We start from the raw sequence: 22,925 nt of genomic DNA on the forward strand, positions 1-22,925 counted from the left end.
ATCCAATTTCTCTGTTTTTGCGCATGGGTCATTCCCATTTTTTTTTTTAAGTAATCCCAAATATCTGTAGCCATGTCAGTAATAACATCAATATTCCAGACAGTTAGATCTCATTATGTGTTACTTCGAACTGATTTCCCCCCACCACCACCACCACTGCTTTACAAGTATTGGCTGCAGATCAGTTGAGTCATGGAATCACTTCACTGTGCGGAGACACGATAACCAAACCAAACTGACATCAGAGCAGTTTTTTTTTTTTTTTTTTTTTTCCTCCCCTGAACAGACCTCAGACCGAGGAAACACGTCATTCCGTCGCCGGTGACGTGGCTGCTGGGAAAGCTCTTCCCGGTTGTTGTGACAAGCTCCACGGCTCCGGGCTCCTGCATTGACCGGTGGATACCTGTGCCAAAAAAACAAAAACAAAAAAAAACAAAAACAAGAACCAAAAGAGACGCTCGTACTGGTAAACAAAGAGCCGAACGGTTTGCCATTTTGTGTGCTTTGAAAGAGGTAGCCGGTTGAATTAGCCGCTGACTGCTGCCAGACATGGAGACGTATGGCAACTCGCACAAGAAACAGAAGCTGAGCAACACCGCCGAGAGCTGGGTGAGTTTTCCTTTGCCGGGTTGTGTTAATTCAACACGTTCATCACGTCCGTCCGCCTCCACTATCCAAGCTGCTAACGAGCTAACGTACCAACCGCCTAGACAGCTAACCAAGTAGCATACTTAACACTATTCTGGTGTACAGTAAAACTAGCTCTACATTGCTAGCAGCGCCGAGACTGAGAAGTGGCTAATCAGTTAACTACTAGTGCACTAAATGCAAGGGCATCAACTAATTAATGCCCTTGCAGCTCTGATGATGCCACCCTTGATGGATCCAGCATCAGTGTCAACCAAATACACTTTGCGAAATGTTTTTTTTTCTTTTTTTTCTCTTTTGGCTTGGTGACCTACTGCTGCATGCACTAATTCTTACTTCATTTATGATTATGCACCAAAGTATTTGCAACCAGCAAGGATAGAAATGTTACATTCATTCATTTTGGTCTTCCAGATTCGAACGAGCAACACAAACAATAATACCAGACAAACCCGCAAACACATAGAGCTGAAACAGTTAGTCGATTAAGTCAATGCTTTTTGTTAATCGATTAATCATTTTGGTCATTTTTAAAAGGAAAAACACTGTCATTCTCAAATGTTAGGATTCATAGCCTTTCTTTTGTCGTATGCGAAAATGTAAAAGGCGCTGAATGTTTTGGGGTTTTGGACTGTTAGTTGGATAAAACAAGGTGCTTGAATATTCGCCTTAAGCTGTGGTAAATTATAATGGTCATTTTTCACTATTTTCTTACAATTAATATATAAAACAATTAGTTGAGAGACTACTCATTAAATCAATGGATAATGAAAATAGTTATTTGCAGCTCTACATACAAGCTCTCTTCATAACATAGAACAGAAATTTCTGAGAAACCATATTTTAATGTTTTAAATAACTTCAAAGATGCTTTCTAAAATGATCAATTTTAAATTTGTTCGGCTCGATCTGTTCATGTTAACCTCCTATCTTTTAATTTAGACATTTTTATATACTTTTATAATTGGGCTGTAGGTCGGCTGAATTGACAGTAAATCTGTATCATGTCAGGGAATGCAACGTGCAACTAATGTCACCTATCAAGCTCATCATGTCAGCCGAAACAAGCGTGGGCAGGTTGTGGGCACAAGAGGAGGCTTCAGAGGATGCACAGTTTGGTTGACTGGTAGGTTACGCAATGTTACCAAAAAAACATTTCAGAGTGTCCTTAATAGACACCTTTAGGTAATTTAATAGTTGTTTCATAATCCTGCTGTTTTCCTCCATGTAAAGGTTTATCCGGTGCAGGGAAGACCACAGTGAGCATGGCTCTGGAGGAGTACCTGGTGTGTCACGGTATCCCCTGCTACACCCTTGATGGGGACAACATCCGTCAAGGGCTGAACAAGAACCTGGGTTTCAGCCCAGAGGATCGGGAAGAGAACATTAGACGCATTGCTGAGGTGGCCCGCCTTTTTGCTGATGCTGGGCTGGTCTGCATTGCAAGCTTCATCTCTCCCTATAGCAGGGTGAGTGACTCTCCAAAGAAAGCATCAGCAGTTGAATGACAGAAACAGATGATGACAGGGATAAATGTGGCTGGGCCTTACTGATACTGTCCTAATTTGGCTCGCACTATCTTTTATACATTCTTTATTGAACTATATTTAAATGAAGTCTGACCCTTTGTGAACAGTTTTAAGTTCTGAGCTGAGAGGAAATTAGCATTAACAGGTTAGTGCTTTACATCACTATAAAATTCACACTTTTTTTTTGGATACTTTCTAGATCTTGGATTGATATTGATGACATTACTGATCATGCCACTGTGCATCATCATTGTTTTGCTGAAATTGATGTTGCCAGTAAAAACACTATATTTGGAAGATGTGATGAAATATGTTAAAGTACAGCTCCTGAAGGCAGGATTTTATATGTTCTTGCCCTGAATTTAAAACATACAAGGCTCACTATTCTGAGTTGTTATTTTTTGTCGATGTTAATTTTGAATAAAGGAAAAAAGAAATTATAATAAGAATAAAAGCCACTACAAGTTTTGGATTACACCCTTTGCAGTGCAACAACCAGTTATATTTTTCTAAATACGATGGAGGGCTCTGTCGCATGATTAGCAGTGTATTTGTGTTTACTCTTTGTTTCTCCCTTTACTGTCTGTCACTGGGAGCCAATTCTGAGCTCTGCCTGCTGCAGTAGGACCTAATTTACTGTGCACTGCGGTGAATGGTGTCCTCTTGCAGTAAAAAACAATTTTTTCTTCCCGTCTTCCACTAACTTCTCTTTGGCTAAAATCATGTGTGTACGATACTCTGTATTTGGTTTTTGTCTATAAGGATCGCCTCAATGCTAGGAAGATCCATGAGGCTGCAGGGCTGCCTTTCTTTGAGGTGTTTGTGGACGCTCCACTGGACGTATGTGAGCAGAGGGACGTGAAGGGACTGTACAAGAGAGCTAGAGCGGGGGAAATAAGAGGTGGAGTATGGTCTAATACTGTTTATGTGAAGTGCAACAGTAGAGCCAAGGCCTAGACTCATGTTGGCAGGGGTTCATAATTGGGCTGACATACAGTGATATCTGTTATGTAGTACTTTGACTCTAAAAAGAATTGGTCAAACCACATTTTGTTGTAAAACGCAAAACAAAGGCTTAAAAAAGGAAACGGTGTAGTGCAGATAGTGAGTACAAATCTACAAGTAAATACTATCATTTCCCTGAATTTGCTATCTGTATTTACTAATGCTTATCATATCAAGTTTCAAAGAAACGACAGGAACAATAAAACTGATGCATCACTGTTAGAGGAAGTGCTTTCTGTTTTTTGCTGCCAAGAGAACTTAACCCAATTTCCGGAGTTTTGTGTCATGTCTGTAGAGCAGAATGGCCTTTGTTAAAGTTTCCCTCTGTTATTAGTTAGCAGAGACATTGTTTGTTAATGAGATCGAATTCAGTGCTGACCCGTTCTATGAAGCTCTACTTTAATTTCCCAAGAAACATGAAGAATTCTGATTTATTGTAACTAATAGTGGTTATTTCTTCTCCAAACCCACTCATGTAGTAATTCTTTATTCTAGAATTTATTCTGGTTGTGTGATTATTGATTGAAGGGTAATTCAAGAGAATTTCAAACAACTATTTGGTTTCCAGTTGCTGTTGTTTGAGCATTGTGATAGGACCAACACTCCATAGAGTTTCAGTTTCAAATTCACACAATAATGGAAATAGAACAAAAATAGACATTTCATGTTGTTTAGGAGTCAAATATTTTGCATAGAAATTAAAGTTCAGACTCTACATTCTGTTCTCTGTACCTACTTTATCAGGTTTCACTGGAATTGACTCAGAGTATGAGAAGCCGGAGGCCCCAGAGCTGGTGCTGAAGACTGACTCCTGCAATGTGAATGAGTGTATACAACAGCTTATTGACCTGCTTCAGGAGAGGGTGAGGGGACTAGCCATCCTGCTTAGACATGTTTAAAATATGTGTATCATGTTTAGAATCAACTGTTTTTGTTTTTATTGGCTGTGTCCCCTTTTAAAGGATATTCGTGTGATGATTACAGAGACAGCTAGAGTCTGGAAGTTCAGACTTGATACACAAAACGATGCTGTCATCCCTCCATTGGCCACCACGGGGCAGTGAAGACTCATAATTGTGTGGATGTTGATGTCACTGTGTCTAGACTATTATCATGTAAATCAATATACCTTAAGTAAATAAGAAGCCCCTACCAAAGTCTTTTCGTGAAGGGTGTTTTCTAATGATTTTCACAGAATAATTAAGTTCACATTCTTTTGATTCTACAGGATATAGTTCCTGTTGATGCATCTTATGAAGTGAAAGAGCTGTATGTTCAGGAGAACAAACTGGACCTGGCTAAGGCTGATGCAGAGACTCTGCCTGCTGTACAGATTGGCAAGGTGCTTCTGATTTTTAAAAAGATTTTGATCTTAAAATTGAGCTAAAAACTATTGATAGCGTTTGTGTATGTAGATCGTTAATGAGTCATTTTTCCATCCACTAATATATTTTTGTATATTATTTTTTTATTAAAGTGCCTATACTGTATGATAAGTTAATCCTTCATGCGTAACCAACTGTATGTTACTGTGTATGTGATCCACAGGTGGACATGCAGTGGGTGCAGGTGCTGGCTGAAGGCTGGGCCACTCCTCTGAACGGTTTTATGAGGGAGAGAGAGTACTTGCAGTGTCTTCATTTTGACTGTCTGCTGGATGGTAGGTGTAATTTTTTTTTTATTTTTATTTTTTTTTAAGGAAAAGCAAATCTTAACATTTCATTTTAAAATTCAGTTTTGCTGTACTTGAGAAAAGGCACTAGGTGGTGATGAGTGCTCACAAAATGGATTACCCACAAGACACAGATGGCTTTCTGTTGGGACATCAGTACGTACAGTATTTTTATTTGGGTAACACTTAAGTGCGAATTTTTTTGTTGTAGTAAATCATTCCTGGCGCCACTATCACTATATTTTCCACCAAATACTGCAGAAATGAAATTACTCCCAGTTCTTATTGAAACACACTGAGCACCAACACGGGTTCTTTGTCAGCCTGTCCTTTGCTAAAGGGTTAATTTAAGTGTCTATAATTTTTTGGTATTGTGTTAATTATGTCTGTTGATCCCGCGGATTTCTGTCAGCTTTAGCTCTTTGCGTTCCATTCCAAGATTTTTACTTTTATTCACATAAAAGTTGAGCACTCTTGATTACATTGAGCATTAAATTAGATTAACAAATACTCCCTGCATGTGTCCCTGCAAGCTGCAATGCATATTTTTGCACTGTTAGTATGTATTGAAAGGCTTAAATAAGCTTTACTTGTGTTTTCCCATGCTGAACTAGAGCTCCACTGCACAGCAGCGGGCCGAGGTGGCAGAATGACACATTGATATAATCAGGAGTGAAGTTGATTTTACTACATTTCCAAGTATGATGATGATGTGTATTGTGGGTGAGGTAACAATTCCAATCACACTGAGGGCTCAGCAATGTGTTTTTTTTTTTTGTTTGGTTTTTTTTTTGGCACTTTTTAGAAAACAAAAAAGAGACTCCTTGTGTCATTACAGCAATTTCTCATGCATTGTTTAAAATTCCAAGAAAAAGTCAATTCACTGTTATTGCCCATTTGAACACTCAGACCTCATTTTTGTGTTGTGGTGCCAAATCCTTTCTTACAATACACACACAGTAAAAGGAAAAATATATAAAATAAATTGAAAGTTAACATAGCCTGTATTTCATTTTCAGATTTTGACAGGAATATTTAACCACCTCTGTCCGCACTGAAGGACAAAATTTTTACAACTTTGAATGTAATCCAAGATGATTTAAGTTTTTTTCTCCAAAAGATAGCTAGTCAGAGAAACTCAGCAGGCTGGTCAGAGGCAGAAATATACATATGTCTTGATTCCACTTTCCTGTTCTTCCTGGATGAGAGGGACGCAGAGGCCTCTCTGTTGATTGACACCATACGCCACAGTATTTTGGCCATTTTCACTTCCTTCCAGGGATTTGACAGTGAAAGAATGATATCAGTGAAAGGATTGATTGCCCACACTATAACACTAAAACTGGTTTGGAAGCAGAAAAATGCATGTTTGACTAATCAAATAGTCTGTTAAAATAAACATAAATCCAAATTCAAGCTTGTGTCTCTCTTGCTCAGACATTTGGCAGTTGTGTGTGTGTGTGTGTGTGTGTGTGTGTGTGTGTGCGTGTGCGTGTGTGTGCGTGTGTGTGCGTGTGTGTGTGTGTGTTTTATTAAAACCAGCTGTAAGCTTTACACTGTGACAGAGGGGACGGGAGAGAGTCTAGGGGGAGGTGGCGGCAGCAACAGTCAGCGTCCCCTCCTGTCTCTAAAGTATTTGATCTGATGTGATGTGAAAAGCGTGCCATTCACAATACTTTCATCAACCTCGATGGCAGGATGAACCCACCAACAGAATACTGTCACTGCACAGATTAATCATAAAGTGAGGAAGGATAAGGCTCTATTTTAGCTTAAGAGGGGATTTTTCTCCTCTGGCTTCAAAAATTGCAGCCTTGAAGACTCACTGCAGCCTGTGGTTTAGCTGTATATGCCACATTTAGCCTGAAGGGGTACAACATGGAAACTTTACTAGAATGGTTGAGCTCTTTTGTTGCGTTCACCTAACCTTTGAGTGTTTTAATCTGCCTTTTGTGGAATGTCTGTTCTCAGAATCTCAGAGCTTTGCATTGTGGTCCTATACATTGTTGTTCTTGGGTGGTTTTCTGATATTAAATGGGCCCTCCAGAGTTCTTGTAAACAAACAAAAGTTATATTTGCGTTCAGTGTTTTGCAGTAAAAAATACTGTGTATACCGTTGAGATCTAAAAAACATATGGAATATATTTCCATTTTCATAAAACTTTTGCAAAGCCGATTTCTGAAAAAAAAAAAAAAATTCAGATTGTGCATTGTTTACATCAGCATAAATGTGCCTTTTCCCCTCATAAAAATGTATTTGTTTCTCCTTGTCCTAGGTGGTGTCATCAACCTGTCAGTGCCTGTGGTGCTGCCAGTGTCGACTGCAGATAAAGAGCGTTTAGATGGCGTGACTGCCATGGCCCTGGTCTATGACGGCAGGCGAGTTGCCATCCTTCGCAACCCTGAGTTTTATGAACACCGCAAAGAAGAGCGCTGTGCTCGCCAGTGGGGCACCACTTGCAAGGACCACCCGTATATCAAGGTACAAATACTGACATGACATGTTCAGGGTCAGAGTTTTTGCTTTCTGAAAACTGAATTTGCAACATAGTTTAATATCTTGAAAGTGATTTAAAAAATCCAAAGCTCAAGAAAGTACTGCAGAGCATCTGCAGAGCTCCAGATAGTCTGTCTCAGCGTGCTATGTGATAAACACTCTGCATGTGAAAGTAAACTGCCTCCTTGGATTCTGCAATGATAGAACACAGATCGAAGCTGGCCTTCTCACGGTGCTTATGGAAAGACTGACTAGGTCGAGGAGTGGAGCTTTTCTCACAGTCTGTCAGGATGCCCAGTGCAATCACTTGATCTATTTGGTCCACCCTCATTTTGCAGGTGTTATATTTGGATGCTGAATCTCTCACTCAGCCCCCACCAAGTGCGTTTGAGATTGTACTGCTCAGCTGAACAGACTTTGGAATCCCTGCCAGCTTCTACCCTTCCGCTCACCCAACCCTTTTCCAAATATACCCGGGAATTGTTTCCATCTGTCTCCTGTCGAGTGCAGTGGGGCTCAGGTAGACTCAGTGAAGATAACGTCCTGAAATTATCCTGCACACCCTGCGGAAAGTGGCATTGGCTTCTAGCTGGAAAAGAACGGAACTGTCTGGTGTTGCTGACAAGGATAGTTGTCAGATTTACGTTTTTATAGTTCCATCTGTGTGAACAGATGCAAGATTGTGCAAGGTTACCTTTAAAACTTGCCTGTCTGGCTAATTTTAAATCTCATTGTTTCCAGGATTAGTGCAGTTGGTCAGCCATTTGTATATTGGCAAAGATGCAAGACAGAACTAATAGTAACCTCTGTGGCATCTGGTGATTTCACTCCCTGGGGTCAGATTTACTGTAAACCTCACTGGCTCATTTTAAAGCCCTTTGCTGCTAAAAATGCTGGAAGGAGATTAACTTGAACAGCAGTGAACAGCTGTCTCAATATTTCAGCACAGTTGGCAGTCATTTTTAATTTAAGCAGATATCTTTTTTTGTCTCACCTTGTTTATGATCATATCTGGCTTGGTAATGTGTTTTAAGATGCATTAGAAGCTGCCAGTTTCATAAATCGGTACCATGAGTCTCCAGTGTCAACACCTGATGCCTCCGCGCTGTCTTTAAACAGATGCTGAGTACTCTGTATTTCCATAACTGTCATTCTTCATCCACTTTAATCTGTCATGGCCGAATATGTGTGTTCAGCTTGCTGTGATTAAGGTGTCACTCATTAGAAGAGTATGTATACATAAGTGTATGTTTAACTCTCCCTGCCGGAGCCAGTCTGTCAACACACCTCTGAGTTGGTAGCTACAATTTTTTTTTTTTTTTTTTTTTTTCCCCCCCCCCGTTTCTTTCTAGCCAGAAATGACCTGCTCCATATTACGTGAAGTTAATCCTCTTTTTCCTGTTTACCTGTCCGTCAGTCAGACAGGAGCCCCCTTCATCGGAAACTATGGTGTGGTGGCTGTTTATTTGGCTAAGGCCCTTTCACATGTAAAGCTACAGGGCACTTTTAATGGTTAAACAGAGCACATGTGTGCGTGTAGGCCTGCTCCTTGGCTGTATCCACGTAGACATTATATTTTCCATTCACTTATGTTAGGAAAATAAATGCCAACTTTTCAATGCTGTTGACCTCTCCAAAGAATAAGACTATCAAGCATCTTTCATGATTCTCCTATCTCAGGCCAGCAGCGGACAGGTTAGATTAATTGGAGTGTGGAAATCAAATCACGACACGACCCCAAAGCTTCTTACAACGGAGCCAAGTGGTTATTGATCACATCACGTAGACACCTCTGCTGCTGACAACTTAATGATTTTCATGTATAGTTTGCCAGATCAAACTGAAACCAGTATGTTTGTAATGTATGGATATCAAAGAGCTTTTTTTTTTTTTTTTTTTTTTTTCAGTTTTTTCATGTGAAAAATTACATGTCAATAAAATAAGTGACATGAACGGATTTTTCTTTTTTATCAACTTCCAAATTGGCTATTCACAATGCCTACATACTTCAGGGTTTCATTTTTGGCCTTTGTTTTGAGATCTCGCCATCTCAGTGCTGGAGCTGTGCTTCTTTTATTGCCGAGCCTGTAGAGAATTGTCACTTTATATCACATTAACATCCCATAGGCCAGTGTTTTCAGTAACTAGCTACGGTCTCATAAATGCCACAGGAGGCACAAAAACAATAGCGGCCTTTGCCTGGTTCCCAAGCACTTTGGGGACATTGTTGGATTAATCTTGTGAGGGGAAAAAATTCTCTCCAATGTGGTCATGAGCTCATCACCGGGTTTTATTATGGAATACAGTCTGACTTTGTCTCTGCTCTGTTATTGAAATTAAGGTAGAAGATGTGGCCAAATGCAGAAAAGGTTTTGCATGCCCCAGTTTTGTTGACTGTTTAATGACACATGGGGACTTTGATTTATGCTACTGTGTCCCCGTTGCAAATGGGTAATAACTCGGGAGTTTTATTAGAAATCATGCTGGCCTGGTTCCAGCACAGTGAAGTTTTTATGGACCGCAGTGTCTTAAGTCTGGATTATGTTTGAGTTTAGTTCACTGTCATGATCACTGTGACTCCTATTTCAGATGGTGATGGAAAGTGGGGACTGGCTGGTCGGCGGAGACCTGCAGGTTCTGGACAGGATCTACTGGAACGACGGACTCGACCAGTACCGACTGACACCCACTGAGCTCAAACAGAAGTTTAAAGAAATGAATGCAGGTATGGGGCCAAGTTCTGTTGGTCCTTGTTTATTTTCTGTCAGAACTATATTTAAACAGAGATGAGATATTTAGAAAGATGGTTATGTCACAATATTTATAAACTGCTTCAATTTTTTTCTTTTAAAAGCAGAGGAATACTCTGGGTAATCCACTCACCTTCAGTACTTATATTTTTGGTTTAGACTTTGCCAGAGAAGTAAGAGAGTCATAGTAGGGAGGTCACAATTGAGGAAAGCTCTGGTGTGATTCAGCTCTTCACCAGTAAGAACACAGGCTATATGTGGTTTCAGTGGCAGGGCACTTTACTGCTTGATTATCTCCGGGTACATTGTGGCCCTTTGTTTGTCTTGTGCAGATGTGTTTCGTCTCATTATGACAAACCCTTCTTCTCCATTCTCTCTATTCAGATGCCGTATTTGCCTTCCAGCTCCGCAACCCGGTCCACAATGGTCACGCTCTTCTGATGCAGGACACCCACAAGCGTCTCATCGAACGAGGCTACCGCCGGCCCGTGCTGCTGCTCCATCCACTAGGAGGGTGGACCAAGGATGATGATGTGCCGCTGCCTTGGCGAATGAAGCAGCACGCTGCTGTGCTGGAGGAGGGCGTCCTGAAACCAGACTCTACCATTGTTGCAATCTTTCCTTCACCCATGATGTATGCTGGGCCAACTGAGGTAATGATTATCAAGATTATTGTATTTTCAGTTACACACTTGAGGTTTCTTTAAAAAAAAAAAAAAAAAAAAAAAAATGTTTTCCTCAAAACTGACATGGAACAAAATCTGTGACTGCAGCACCAAATCATGACAACAGACATGGGGAAGAGGACTGTCACATGTGTCTGCACATTTTTGAGTCTGATAAATGGCAGGAAAGGGGAGTTACAATTGTCTTGAGGCGCTCTGTTTAGTGTTTCCATGCCATACACAAACCTCTCCGTTTGACTGAGCGTAGCTGGGAGTCTTTTAATCATTCACTTATGATAATGGGAAAGCTATGGAGGAAATTATTGAGAGCAGATTGGAGGCTAGTGGATGGCAGGCAGTGAACTCATTCAGTTTGTAATTCTGAGTGGGAGCTTTAGGGAGCTAAAATCAGCTCCAGCCTTAATGTCATTGTCCTGACCTTGTTTACCCATTTAAAAACAACATATATCCTTAGTGTACGTATCACTCAGAAAGTAAAACACGTTTTTTACTTCCAGCCAATGTTCATATTTGCCATAAGGCTCTTGGGCCTGCAACTTCCAACCTGAGCTGAAATCACATGTTTTGTAAGCCTAACTAAAAACCCGACATCCTAAAATATACAAACTACATGGGCAAGAACATTATTCTAATGGCAGTAGTATTAGTAATTATCAAGAAGTAATGTGGAGTTTTAGCAATTATTGATAATGAGAAACAGAAATGGAACCATGGTGCTTATTGTGAATTCAAATTCCTAAGGGGAGCTATTTCAGGAGGCTCGCTGGCTGAACTTGTGGAGGTGGCGTAGGTCTGCTAAAAAAGAGAAACTGGTTAAGATAGCTGTGAGTTTTTTGTTTTTTTTTTCTTTTTGACTGACTTTATATTTTAAGATTTCAGCTAATCTTTTACACTTTTACCCTACACAATTTTTTAGATATTATTTTAAGTTATAGTGAGATATCGTAGCACCCGATCAGGTAGCCACAGAAAGCAGGTTCCAATCACTGTTATATTAAAAATAACAGTCTTTACTACAAAAACATAATGTTCCTCTATTAAATCAGCTACTGCACAAAGGGCAAGTTGATCCTCAAACACAGTACATCTTGCTTTGAGAGTTCCATGTTGGACTAACAGTAGCATGATTCCCCAGCACTCTGTATAAGGGGCTCACAAACTATACACTATTAAAGGCTCTCAAAACCCCTGAAATATTGCCCAACTAAAGCAAGTACAATGGGGAGGAGGCTGAGCACAATCAAACAAAACCAAAACAGCATTGCAAAAAGATTAATTTTCATCTCTAAGAACTATTTTTTTTAACAGCCTACATAAAGGCTTAGAGACGTTTTCATAACTGTGTGTGTAAAATTTATTTTCCTTTTGTAGCTTTTCAGAGGAAATGCAAGCAAAAACTTCATACTCACTTATTTTTTCTGATCTAGTCACAGTGTTTCTTCAGTCTCTACAGTTGCTCTTTTTCTCCTCGTCCACAGGTTCAGTGGCATTGCAGAGCTCGAATGGTGGCTGGTGCCAACTTCTACATTGTGGGCCGTGACCCTGCTGGCATGCCCCACCCTGCCACAGGAAAGGACCTGTACGAACCCACTCACGGGGCCAAGGTCCTAACCATGGCTCCAGGCCTCATCACCCTGGAGATTGTACCCTTTAAGGTTGCTGCGTACAACAAAGTCAAAAGTGCAATGGATTTTTATGACCCCAAAAAGTGAGTACTTGTTCATGTTATAATTTCATTTGTTAAAAACTGTGTTCCATCTTGTTTCCCACAGTTTTTAAGTTTCTCAGGGTCGTAGAAAACAGAAATAGTTTGAGTTTAAAGCAGCAGTGATCACTCACACTAAATTAAATAGCTTATTTGTAAATTTAGTCCAGAGTAATACCCCACATGTATGCCAATTAGAATCAGCAGCCTAAATAGAAATTACATTCTCTACATTAATTATTCATTAGGCCTGTCTTGTGTTTTTTTTTTTTTTTTAAACCCTTTCATCCGTTTTCTTTCCTCGTTCTCTTGTGTCTACAATAAAATGCGAAGCCAAGAATAACAGGTTGTTTTTCTTTCTTACACAGTTAAAAGGGTTTGTGGATTAGTATGAGCTTTGATCTTGCTAAAAAATTACAGAGACCTGCTATTAATTAAAGTCTGTATAGGGACTCTGCACATGATGACTAACAAAAATCATGTAGTCTCACTGCCTCTCCTCTGGATTTGACGGAGCCTCCACCATAAATGAAACTGTAGTCGCGTTTGGCCAGATTAATCCTAAGATTTGCTTTGTTTTCCATGATGCATACTTATGACATGAAATCCAATTGAATTGTTGATCGGGAACATCAAGTTCTTCAGTGGAAAGAGGTAACAGTGCTTCTAAATATGTAAAGTCTAATTTTTTTGGTTAGAGAGGAAACTGAAATAAAATGGTTTGTTGTCAGCAGCCTTAAGTCCAAGAATTCAAAGATTCAAGGATTCAAGGATTTGTCACATACACAGGCAATATGTGTAGTGAAAAGCAGTGTGGCATACTCACTAAGACTACAGTGAAAAATAAGAATAAAGAAATCCAGGAAAAAAAAAAGAAATATAATGGATGAAGACATCAAAGATAAAAAAAAATGTATAAATAGATGTAAAAAAAATTAAATTGATATGCTTCACAATTGTAGGCAAAATATATCAGAAATTTTTGATACAGACTTGAGTGCAAATATAAGTGTATAATATGCACATATATAATGTTCTTTGTAGTTGTTTTAAAACATGGAAAATCTCCTCATTGGCCTCCACCAAACTTTTACACGTGTCAGAAAGTCATGTAACCTCAGTAAGTTACTCTCTTTAGCACCATACACTAAACAGTATATCTATGCCTCCGTGCTGGCGACAGCCGTGGCCAGAGGCTGTGGGTCTCAAGGATGAACTGATTACATTTTGGTGGTCAAAGGTAACTGTGACCTCACAAAACACGTTTTTGGCCATAACTCAAGAATTCATTTGCCAATTATTACAGACTTTCACACAAATTTCTCATAGGATAAAATGATGAAGAGATGACATGCAACTTTACTGGTTGGCGGAGCCATGCAACCGCAATGCGGTTATTCTAGTTTTATATGGAATATCGTTGACCCTTCGGTTTGGTATAATTTAAAGGCCAAAGCAAGAGAGCAAACGCAAGAGAGTAACTGAATTTCCAAAGTCTGCAGTTGTCACTCACTCAGATTTATGGCATTCCATTTTTCTCATGCAGGCTTTAACAAATTTCAGGAGAAATATCGATGCTTAGCCTAATCACCAGCAATACCCCTCGACTTTCTGTAAAGTGTAATGGCTGAGGTCATAGCAAGCTGTTTCTAATTTGACACTGTATAAAAATGTTCTTGGAAGAATTTGCCTGAAGCTCCTTTACCTCACACCATGTGAAATGCGAGGTCTTCATCTTCACAGATTCTTAACGTTTCAAAGCCACAAGACGTGCTGTATGTCATGTGATAACAATTAGAAATTTTACTCCATAAACAGCAGGACTTTGAGCCTCTCCGAATGTGAGCTCAGTGGAGATGAGTGTAAATGTCTGCTAACAAGATGTCTGAAACCTGTCTTGATTATCCCTGACAGTAATTTATAGACTAGGCAAGTGAAGATGTGATGAACCTGTGCCAGCGCTCTGCTCAGCTCTGGTTAGACAGGAAGACCGGGCTACTCACTTCAAACAAAGTTGTTCATATCGTTTCTAAACCAGGTGAACTCAGTGTTCAGCGCGAAGCCTATCAGAGAGAGAGGAGTGGGAGTAGTCAGAATGTGTGAAATATACAAGAAAAGAAATGTTTGGATGAAAGGAATCCACAATCTGATTATCGGAAAGAGGCTTTGGCTTCATGCACAAACTTTAGTTTGGTGGTTTGGCAGTTGTTTGAGATACCCTCAAGTAATGATTCTTTTTTTTTATTATTTTTTTTTTATACTTGTCTTAAATGTAGCAGTCAAGGTTTCAGTTAATGAAGAACTTGCACTCATTTTTGTTTGTTGTAATGTATTAATTAACAGGTATATTAGAACCATGCAGTGTTGGTCAGCAGTGTTAATCCACTGAATGTCAGGCATTTTCTTTCACTAGGAGTTAGGAGATTGGTTTTAAAAAAGGGGCAGTAGAGGGTGCAGGGGACATCAGAAGTGTTGTGTATTCAATATTTTTCTTCATAAGAAATTGATTGTTCTGAGTTCTGTCCACCAGAATTGTTAAAAAAAACCTCTGGCTTAAATATTGAAAACAAAACTTAAGCAAGTTATCTTTCTGACTTTGTCCTTCTGAAGGCTTAATTTTTTACATTTTTTAAAAATTGAACTTCAGAATCTTTGTGTAGGATTTTAAAAATTCTAGTAGTGGTAGTAACAAAAAAGATTCTGTGTCAGACATAAGTGTGTAGCAAAGACCCATAAAGTAGCTTGAACACAGGCATATAAATTATGCATATACTCCAACACATTGAATTTGAAGAATTCATGTTGGGGGTCAGCTGCACTGGCCTCACTTTCCAACCACCATTGCAATGGCGTGTCTGCGCCGACTGGATTGTCACAGCATCTCCTTAGCCACAGAGGGATTTGGTAGGAAAGCAGCTGCCAGAAATGTAGAGTTTAGTAAGATAAATCTGCCCATTCCTATATTCACGTCTATTTTGTGAAATGCTATGAGAGCTGCTTTGTTTTGGTTTGCAGAAATGCTAACAGGCCTGCCAGTACGCCTGGATGCACTTGATTCAAAGCAGCAGGCAGTTATTGTTGGTTCATGTTTGCTGTTCCGCTGATAAGCATCTCTGTATTAACTGAAATATGTCTGTTACTAAAAACTCCATTCTTTCTGTGTTTTTCTTGTTTTTAAATTGCAGCCATCAAGACTATGATTTCATCTCAGGTACACGCATGCGTAAGATGGCTCGCGAGGGAGAGAATCCTCCTGACGGCTTCATGGCGCCAAAGGCCTGGGCTGTGCTGAAAGAATATTACAAGTCACTGGAGAAGGCTTAAAGGTTGAGTCTCAGATGAAAAAACGTGGGAACACAGTGGTTTCTACTGATGTTTAAAATGATGAATGTGGGGACCACTCGGCTACTATCACAAACCATGCTCTGGCTTCTGTCTCTTGTCACTTTTACACTCATGAAACTGGTCTCAGCTGTTTTTAGTCTTATCACATTTGTTGTCTAACTGTACGTGCTTTATTTGACTAAACTTACTCTGACTGAGGTCAGAGGTTGAGTTGGTATTTCAAGAGAATCAACAAAAAAATGTCTTCATGGTAGATGTTGCGTTTCTCACTAACTTTATGACTGTATATTCTGATGACTGGTTACAAAAATATTGTGTAAGAATTTAAAGATCAAGACTTGTAATGACCTGTGTGGAAAGTACTGTTGACCAGTACTTAAATAGTTTGGAATGAATTTTTAGTATTCTTGATGTCCAAATTTAAGAAGTTACTGCACCTGCTTGAGTTCACATAACTCACTACTGAACCCCAAACAAGTCGCTTTGTACTGTATGTTTGCAAGTGGCGGTGGCAATTGCTCAAAATTTGGTGTACACGAGTATTTGATGTAAAAGTTGAGTGCCTTGGTCTTAAGAAAGTGAATTCACATGATGTCTTCTTTTAATTAGGACACACACACACACACTTCTTGTCCCACTTGTTGGTACGCAGTGGTCCAGTAGTTCAAGAACTGGTCTGCAAAACAGATCAGTACTTCAGATGTTTTTATTGGGATATGTGACCCTAACCGTCCTAAACTTTCTCTTTTTTTTGTCATATTAAGTCTATTTATTCTCTACCACCATTGCAGTGTTTTCCTTTTTTAACCGTGTTGTGCATGTAGTTTTAGAGCTCTAAGCTTTTTCCTTCACAGTCTTGATATGTTGTTACGTTTTCATCATTAGTTTTTTTTTTTTTTTTTTTTTCCTCCTGGTTTGCTAATATTTTCCATGTGGTAATTCATTTTTAAGAGTTGGCCTGTATAATCAGACGGTTGATGGTTACCATCAAGGGATCAGATTTGTAATCTTCCTTATCCAATAAACCATTTTTACCAAAAAGAACAGTTTGTTTACTTTTGCTTTCTCTAATTTTTGGGTTTGTCACACACAGAGTACGGTATTTGTGTGTGGGTGTTTTTTTTTTTTTTTTTTTTTGTTTTTTTTTTTTTTTTTTTTTCTTTTGGATCACACCAAATAGTTTTGAATACATAACACACTCTCACAGTATTCCACCTAAGTTCAAATGACAGCACTGAATTTCATGCATTTAAGAAACTAAACTTACGTTGATGAGATGTCATCAACTTTGAGCTGCCTGTGATCTCGCCGTAACACGGTTCACATTCTGACAACTCAATGGCTCTAAATCTCTTCACGTCCTTGTGACTAGTGCACCTTGTCATCCACATGAAAAATTTAATTTCTCCAGCTTCGTAGGCCCTGTCAGTTGGAACTTTTGTGGCCTCCCAGTTGGTCAATCAGCTGTATATTGAATGAGACAGACCCTCGGGTGACCCCAATCAGATGCAGGCACACTTGCACACTGTATACAAAGAGCTGCAGCTGGCTCCCAGATGCAGTGAAAGTGGAACACAAAGGGTTAAAAACAGGCCGAGAAGAGTGGCTCTGTAAGAAATACCCTGGATACTTCATCTAATCCAACTCCAAGATATAATGAAGAGACCTGCCTGCAGCAATTTTTTTTTCTACCGTTTTTCAGATCTTGTTCGATCTCAAATGGTAATCAAGCAGGGACCTCGGTACAACTTCAAAAGAAGAGCTGAGCTGAGAAGAGATTTTTTTTTCACGCAGAAGATAATCAAATGATTTCGGAGAGCTTGCCTTATAATTTCTGTTGTTCATTTAACTGTGGAGGAGATCAGTGCTCTCTGGGTAATGCCTGTGTCTGTTACTATGTGTACCCTTAACCCCCTGATGTTATCTTGCTTGTAGCATGCACAGTGCATTTTACTTCTGGGTCCCTCTTCCGCCTCATAATCAGATCCTGCTTTGAAACTTTTCATCCCTCCGAGGGTGTTGTTACAGCGTGGAAAGGCTGAAGGTGCCAGAAGAATTTGTCCTGTTCTGACTACTGTTTACATGACTTAACCCCCCACTCACCTGCGCCACCTCATTTCAACTCGAACGGCGGGTTGTACAGAATTTAGACACAAAAAAAACATTCATCACAGGCAATGAAACTGAAGGATGTTTCTGCTGAGGAGGTTTTTCAGTGCTGTGCATTTGAGCCCAGACTTTACAACTTACGACAAGGGTGTATGAAAGAAATCAAATGTTATTTAGTTATGTGGATGTTATTTGTCGAAATAAATGTAACACGTATATATAAATAAAAAGGGTTTTCCTTGCATTGTGTCCTTATCACCAGGTTTTACCATTACTTGACTGTCTTTTTGGGAAGCACTTGGTAATTAGGTATATTTTACAGGTGCCATAGGTATCTAAAAATTTCCTAAAAGGATCTGATACATAACTGTAGGAAATTAGCTTCACTTCAAATTCGTTTATAGTGTATAGTTTTTAGTCATCAGGTCAGCTGAAGATACAAAAATGTAGAATTCCTCTCTCTTTCTAGTTTTAAAATATAGGCAAAAATACAACTCACCAAGTACTGAGAATAAAGTTTCCAATAATTTAAATATAACAATTTCATATTTTGGTGATTCTTCAATTAAATTCTTTGGAACTGTTTATATAGAATATGAAAAACCCTAAAATAAAGCGGATGTTGCTTTCTATGTGTACTATCTCCAATTATTGTTTTTATTTTCTCTGTAATTATTATAAAATTATCTAATTATTTGCAGGAAATGTCCTAGAAAGTTATTAAAAGATTACAGGACCTATAAAATAAAGTGTTACCGTATAAGTTAGCTACAGTGAGATATGATAAGATAAATATTATTGAGTGTGACAGCAGCAGAAACACAAGAATGGTAACATAGATATACACAGATGTAGAGCTTATTTGAATGACAGAAAATAATCAGCAACTATTTTGATTATCGAACAATAATCTATATCATTTTTCAGACATGAAGCCTCTCAAATGTGGATTTCCTGCTTTTCCCTGTTTAATATTATTGTAAATTGAATATTTTTTGGGTTTGTGACTGTTGGTCAGATAAAACGATATCTGAGGACAGTACCTTAGACTCTGAGAAACTTGAATGGATAGTCTTACACCATTTTCTAACATTTTATAGACTAAACGATTAATTCATTAATGGAGAATATATAATCGGCAGATTAATCAAGAATAAAACAATGGTTAGTTGCAGCCCTACAAACATGAATAAGATAACAAGATCATAAACATCTTTAGGGAAGTGAAGTATGAAAGAACAAAATGAAATGTACACGTACATAAATAGGAACTTTAAAATAAAAATAGTCCCAAAGTGATGAGACAAGGAAGTTGGAAGCCACAGTAATAGTGTAAAAAATGCCACTGATAAGATTAGACATTGCAAGAGCCGTTGTATGTGAACGGCACCAGTGTGGCCTTTCTGCTCTATGCACACATACTCATACACTTGCATGCAGCGTGGTCCATGCAGTGACGTCATCGCTGTCTCATCCCATACCAGCGAAAGGTTCTGCTCCTACACGGACTCCAGCTGCATTTATCTCCAATTTCCTTCCATCTGGTTTGAGTTCCGTTCAAAGCCAGTCACGATAAAAACAGGCTTTACTTTGCAAAACACAATACAGTGACACGAGACAAGGTTAACATTCAGGGAAGGCTGAGTTCCTCAGCGATGGCTCTGAGATGTGTGCAGGCCGGAGTCAGTGCTCACCAGCAGTATTGGTTTTGTGTGATCGTCTGGGCCCCTTGTGATCGCAGTGGAAAGAGCTGTCTCGCACGTTGTTACATAAGATCCAGCGTAAATTCAGTTGGGTTTTTTAGGAGGTCCTGACATATGGTTAACACAGTGTATTGTTGTAATCTAAAGGGGTAGTTTGGTCCCGGAATATGCTGCTCCTATAAAATGTGTGTTCATGGAATAAATTAAGCCTCCGTCTGAGTATGGCAGCTTAAAAAGATTAGGATTTATCAAATGTATTTGGATGAATAATGCAACATTTGGTTGATTCCAGTCCACTCAAACGAATCCAACACTAATGCAAATATCAGAACACTTCACTCAAGGACTCTTTAGTCTTCATCCTACCCAATCTAAACACTCTTTACTCCTAATTGTACAGAAAATTTCTCTTTATTTCTTTTTGGAGACATTAAATTCTTGATTATGATTATATACATACTTACCAACAGTATGAAGACATTTTACGTGACTTAGCTTAATGTTGGCTAATGATAGTAGTTATTAGAAATACCACCAAATGGACATATAAGGGTTTTAATTTAATTTTAATGATCTAATGTCGTTGGCCAATGTTGTAATGGTCAGGCAACCTACAGTGCACAGAGGTACAGACAAGTAAATGTACGTCAGACACTTTTTTTATCTACAGTAAATGATGGAGGCAAGATAATATTCGCAAATCATGCTACCATCATATGTGTTGTACTTCCTCCGAGCCATTAATATAGGATTCAGAAGACACTTATCACTACACTGGATGCTTTATGAGTCTCGTTTTCAATGCGCAATGTCAGAATGAGGCTAGAGAGCCCCAGGAACGTTAGCTCAGGAGCCAGAGGCCCAATATAAAGAGATCATGCATCAAACGATGATTCGTGAGTACATCAAAGAAAAGCATCTGTTCCGCAACCTTGGAGGACTCAGAAAAGCAGGAACTCCAGGCTCTTATACAACAGATACACTGTCAGGTCCAAAAGGTGGGCTGTAAGACCATCTCATCCTCCACACGCTTGCCATGACCCTCCTCAGTGAGGGTCCAGCCTACAGAATGCAAGAGCTGAGAAAGAGGAGAGAGTCTTTACCTGTCACCACCATAGAGGATAGTGTCCGTGTACAATGTCAACAGTTATAAGTTACAGCGGGCTTGACAGGACATGAGATGATCTTTATTTGTTTATTTATTTTTTATTTATTTGTTGAGGTTAAGTGAATAATTTGCCTAAAATAGAAATCATGTTATCACGTAAGCAAAAATCAGGCGGTTGAACCTCCAGGAACTGTGAAGGTAATTTTATTAGAAAGGAGAGGAGGCATCTTGTATTGGGACAAGGAATTAGATAAACCAATTAAGTTCTATCAATGTTTTCAAAACTTCAGATTTTAGGGTGGCAGAAAACAAACTTATACGGCCTAAAGTCTCAAAGGCAACACTAAGGTCTGAAAAGTCTAACGCTTGGAGAGCGGCCATGGTTGCTCGTTTTTCAAGGTGTGGTTGAACTGCAGAATTTTCAGAGTTGGAGGGGAAGGTGACGAGAGATCGATTACTGATTTATAAAACATCAGGGGTTGGGGTCTAGCACAACATCAGTTGAACATAATACACTGATCAGACACAATGTATGCACAAACTGCCGGGGTCACTGCTGTCAACTTTTACAGTGTGTGAAAGCAGCATTTGAAGCACATGAAGCAGCTGCTAAAATTATAGATGACTCGATTAATAACTCTGTCTTGAAGTCCATGTTGTGACAGGGTCCAGAGCGTCCATGCTTGTGACGGAGCTGCCTCTTACTGTGAAGGATTGCAGACGCTCGGAGACACATTAGCACACGGTCAAACACTGCTTCGTGGTAAATGTATAGCAGATGGACTTTGAAGACTTTAAGATAACCCAGCAACCACTAATATTTGCAGTGTGTCACTGTGTGGGGACATATTTCTAGATTTCTGTATCTAGACATTTCAGTCTGTGTCCCAAAGTTCAAGGTTTTGTCTCTTGACTGTGTCACAAACTGTCATCTCAGTTACTCTGGTTACTGTCTTCGGGACAGAGCGTTTCAAACTGAACAAACATTGGCTCAGACTTTATCGAACTGAATATTGGAGTAACTTTGTGTTTAAGTTGTTTTTTCTTTGTATTTCAAATGTAATTATTCATGCCAATTCCTATTTGGAATTCAATAGTTTATTGAGCCTGGACAGTTTTTTGCCAAAATCTTTTTTTCCCTGCAAACTTTCTGCAAGATGTGCATTCAGGCTCAATTAAATGGAAGAAGAACAGCAATGCAGACATAAAACACCCCACTCAGCAGATCGCATCCCAGGATCTAGGATTTGTTTGACTGCAGCAGAGCGTTTGTCGATTTGAGACGGCCGAGTCCCCACAGGAGAGTAACCCCGACCACTGCCAGGGGGCTTGAGGTAGCAGAGCCCGGCAAAAGGTTTAACAGGTATCACGCCTTTGTAAGGCCAGTGCAGGGAAAAGGAGGATCTGCCACGTGAGAAATGCAACGAGCCGGTAACGTCTTGAAGTGAAATAAGTTCGGGTAAGATATTCAAAATGAAAATAACTGTGCAATGGGACAGGTAATATTCAAAATGTGATAAACTTTAAAGAATAATTACCAATGACATTCTAAGTAACACTAAATTGATTAGAATTGTTATTACAGACAGATTACCTCAGTGCATTTAGTGTTTACGATTTCAGGATGTTTTACCTCGAAAGATGTGAGCTCACATCAAGTGTTTTGTGTTTTCTGTATTTGCAGCACATTTTTGTATATGGTTGTGTTTTCTATATTTGGTCGCATTTTGTCACGCTGCAAGTGTGTTGTCAGATCGGCGAAGATGTTTTGTGTGTTTGCATGTGTCGTCTACAAAACATCCTTTTCGCATAGCACATGGGTAAATATTGTCCACACTATAAAGAAAGTTTAATTACAATGTTGAGATAATTATTTTATCTGATTCATGTGGGCGAAGGATGACTTAAAATAAGCCGTCTATTTTGGGACGGGGAAATAAAATTTGGAGCGCAGTTGTCTGCGGATTGAGGGCATCAAAAGGGAAGGAGCTGCTGAGCAGATGAATCGAAATGCGCAGCGTTGCTCAAATATATTTGACTACAGCTGAGGCGGCTAGTGCATGGCAGCAACTGGACATGGAAAAAAGTTATGACCACTTTAGCTTTACTTTCAACAACTTGATCCAATAGGTTTCTGAACCAATCAAATAATTAGGGTTAGCCGAATA

At 39.3% G+C, this 22,925-nt stretch overlaps 1 protein-coding gene across 1 annotated transcript; it reads left to right on the top strand.

The window, feature by feature from the left end:
* Window positions 1–309: 309 nt before the first annotated feature.
* On the top strand, window positions 310–16,715 carry papss1 (3'-phosphoadenosine 5'-phosphosulfate synthase 1). Its single transcript, XM_040147062.1, has 12 exons — window positions 310–609; window positions 1,660–1,774; window positions 1,882–2,117; window positions 2,940–3,078; window positions 3,927–4,045; window positions 4,411–4,524; window positions 4,731–4,842; window positions 7,131–7,336; window positions 9,941–10,076; window positions 10,486–10,754; window positions 12,266–12,495; window positions 15,678–16,715. The coding sequence occupies exons 1-12, from the start codon at window positions 550–552 to the stop codon at window positions 15,814–15,816; spliced, it is 1,875 nt and encodes a 624-aa protein (XP_040002996.1). The 5' UTR covers window positions 310–549; the 3' UTR covers window positions 15,817–16,715.
* Window positions 16,716–22,925: the final 6,210 nt, after the last annotated feature.

The sequence above is a fragment of the Xiphias gladius genome, chromosome 15 (genome assembly GCF_016859285.1).
Source record: "Xiphias gladius isolate SHS-SW01 ecotype Sanya breed wild chromosome 15, ASM1685928v1, whole genome shotgun sequence".
Lineage (NCBI taxonomy): Eukaryota > Metazoa > Chordata > Actinopteri > Istiophoriformes > Xiphiidae > Xiphias > Xiphias gladius.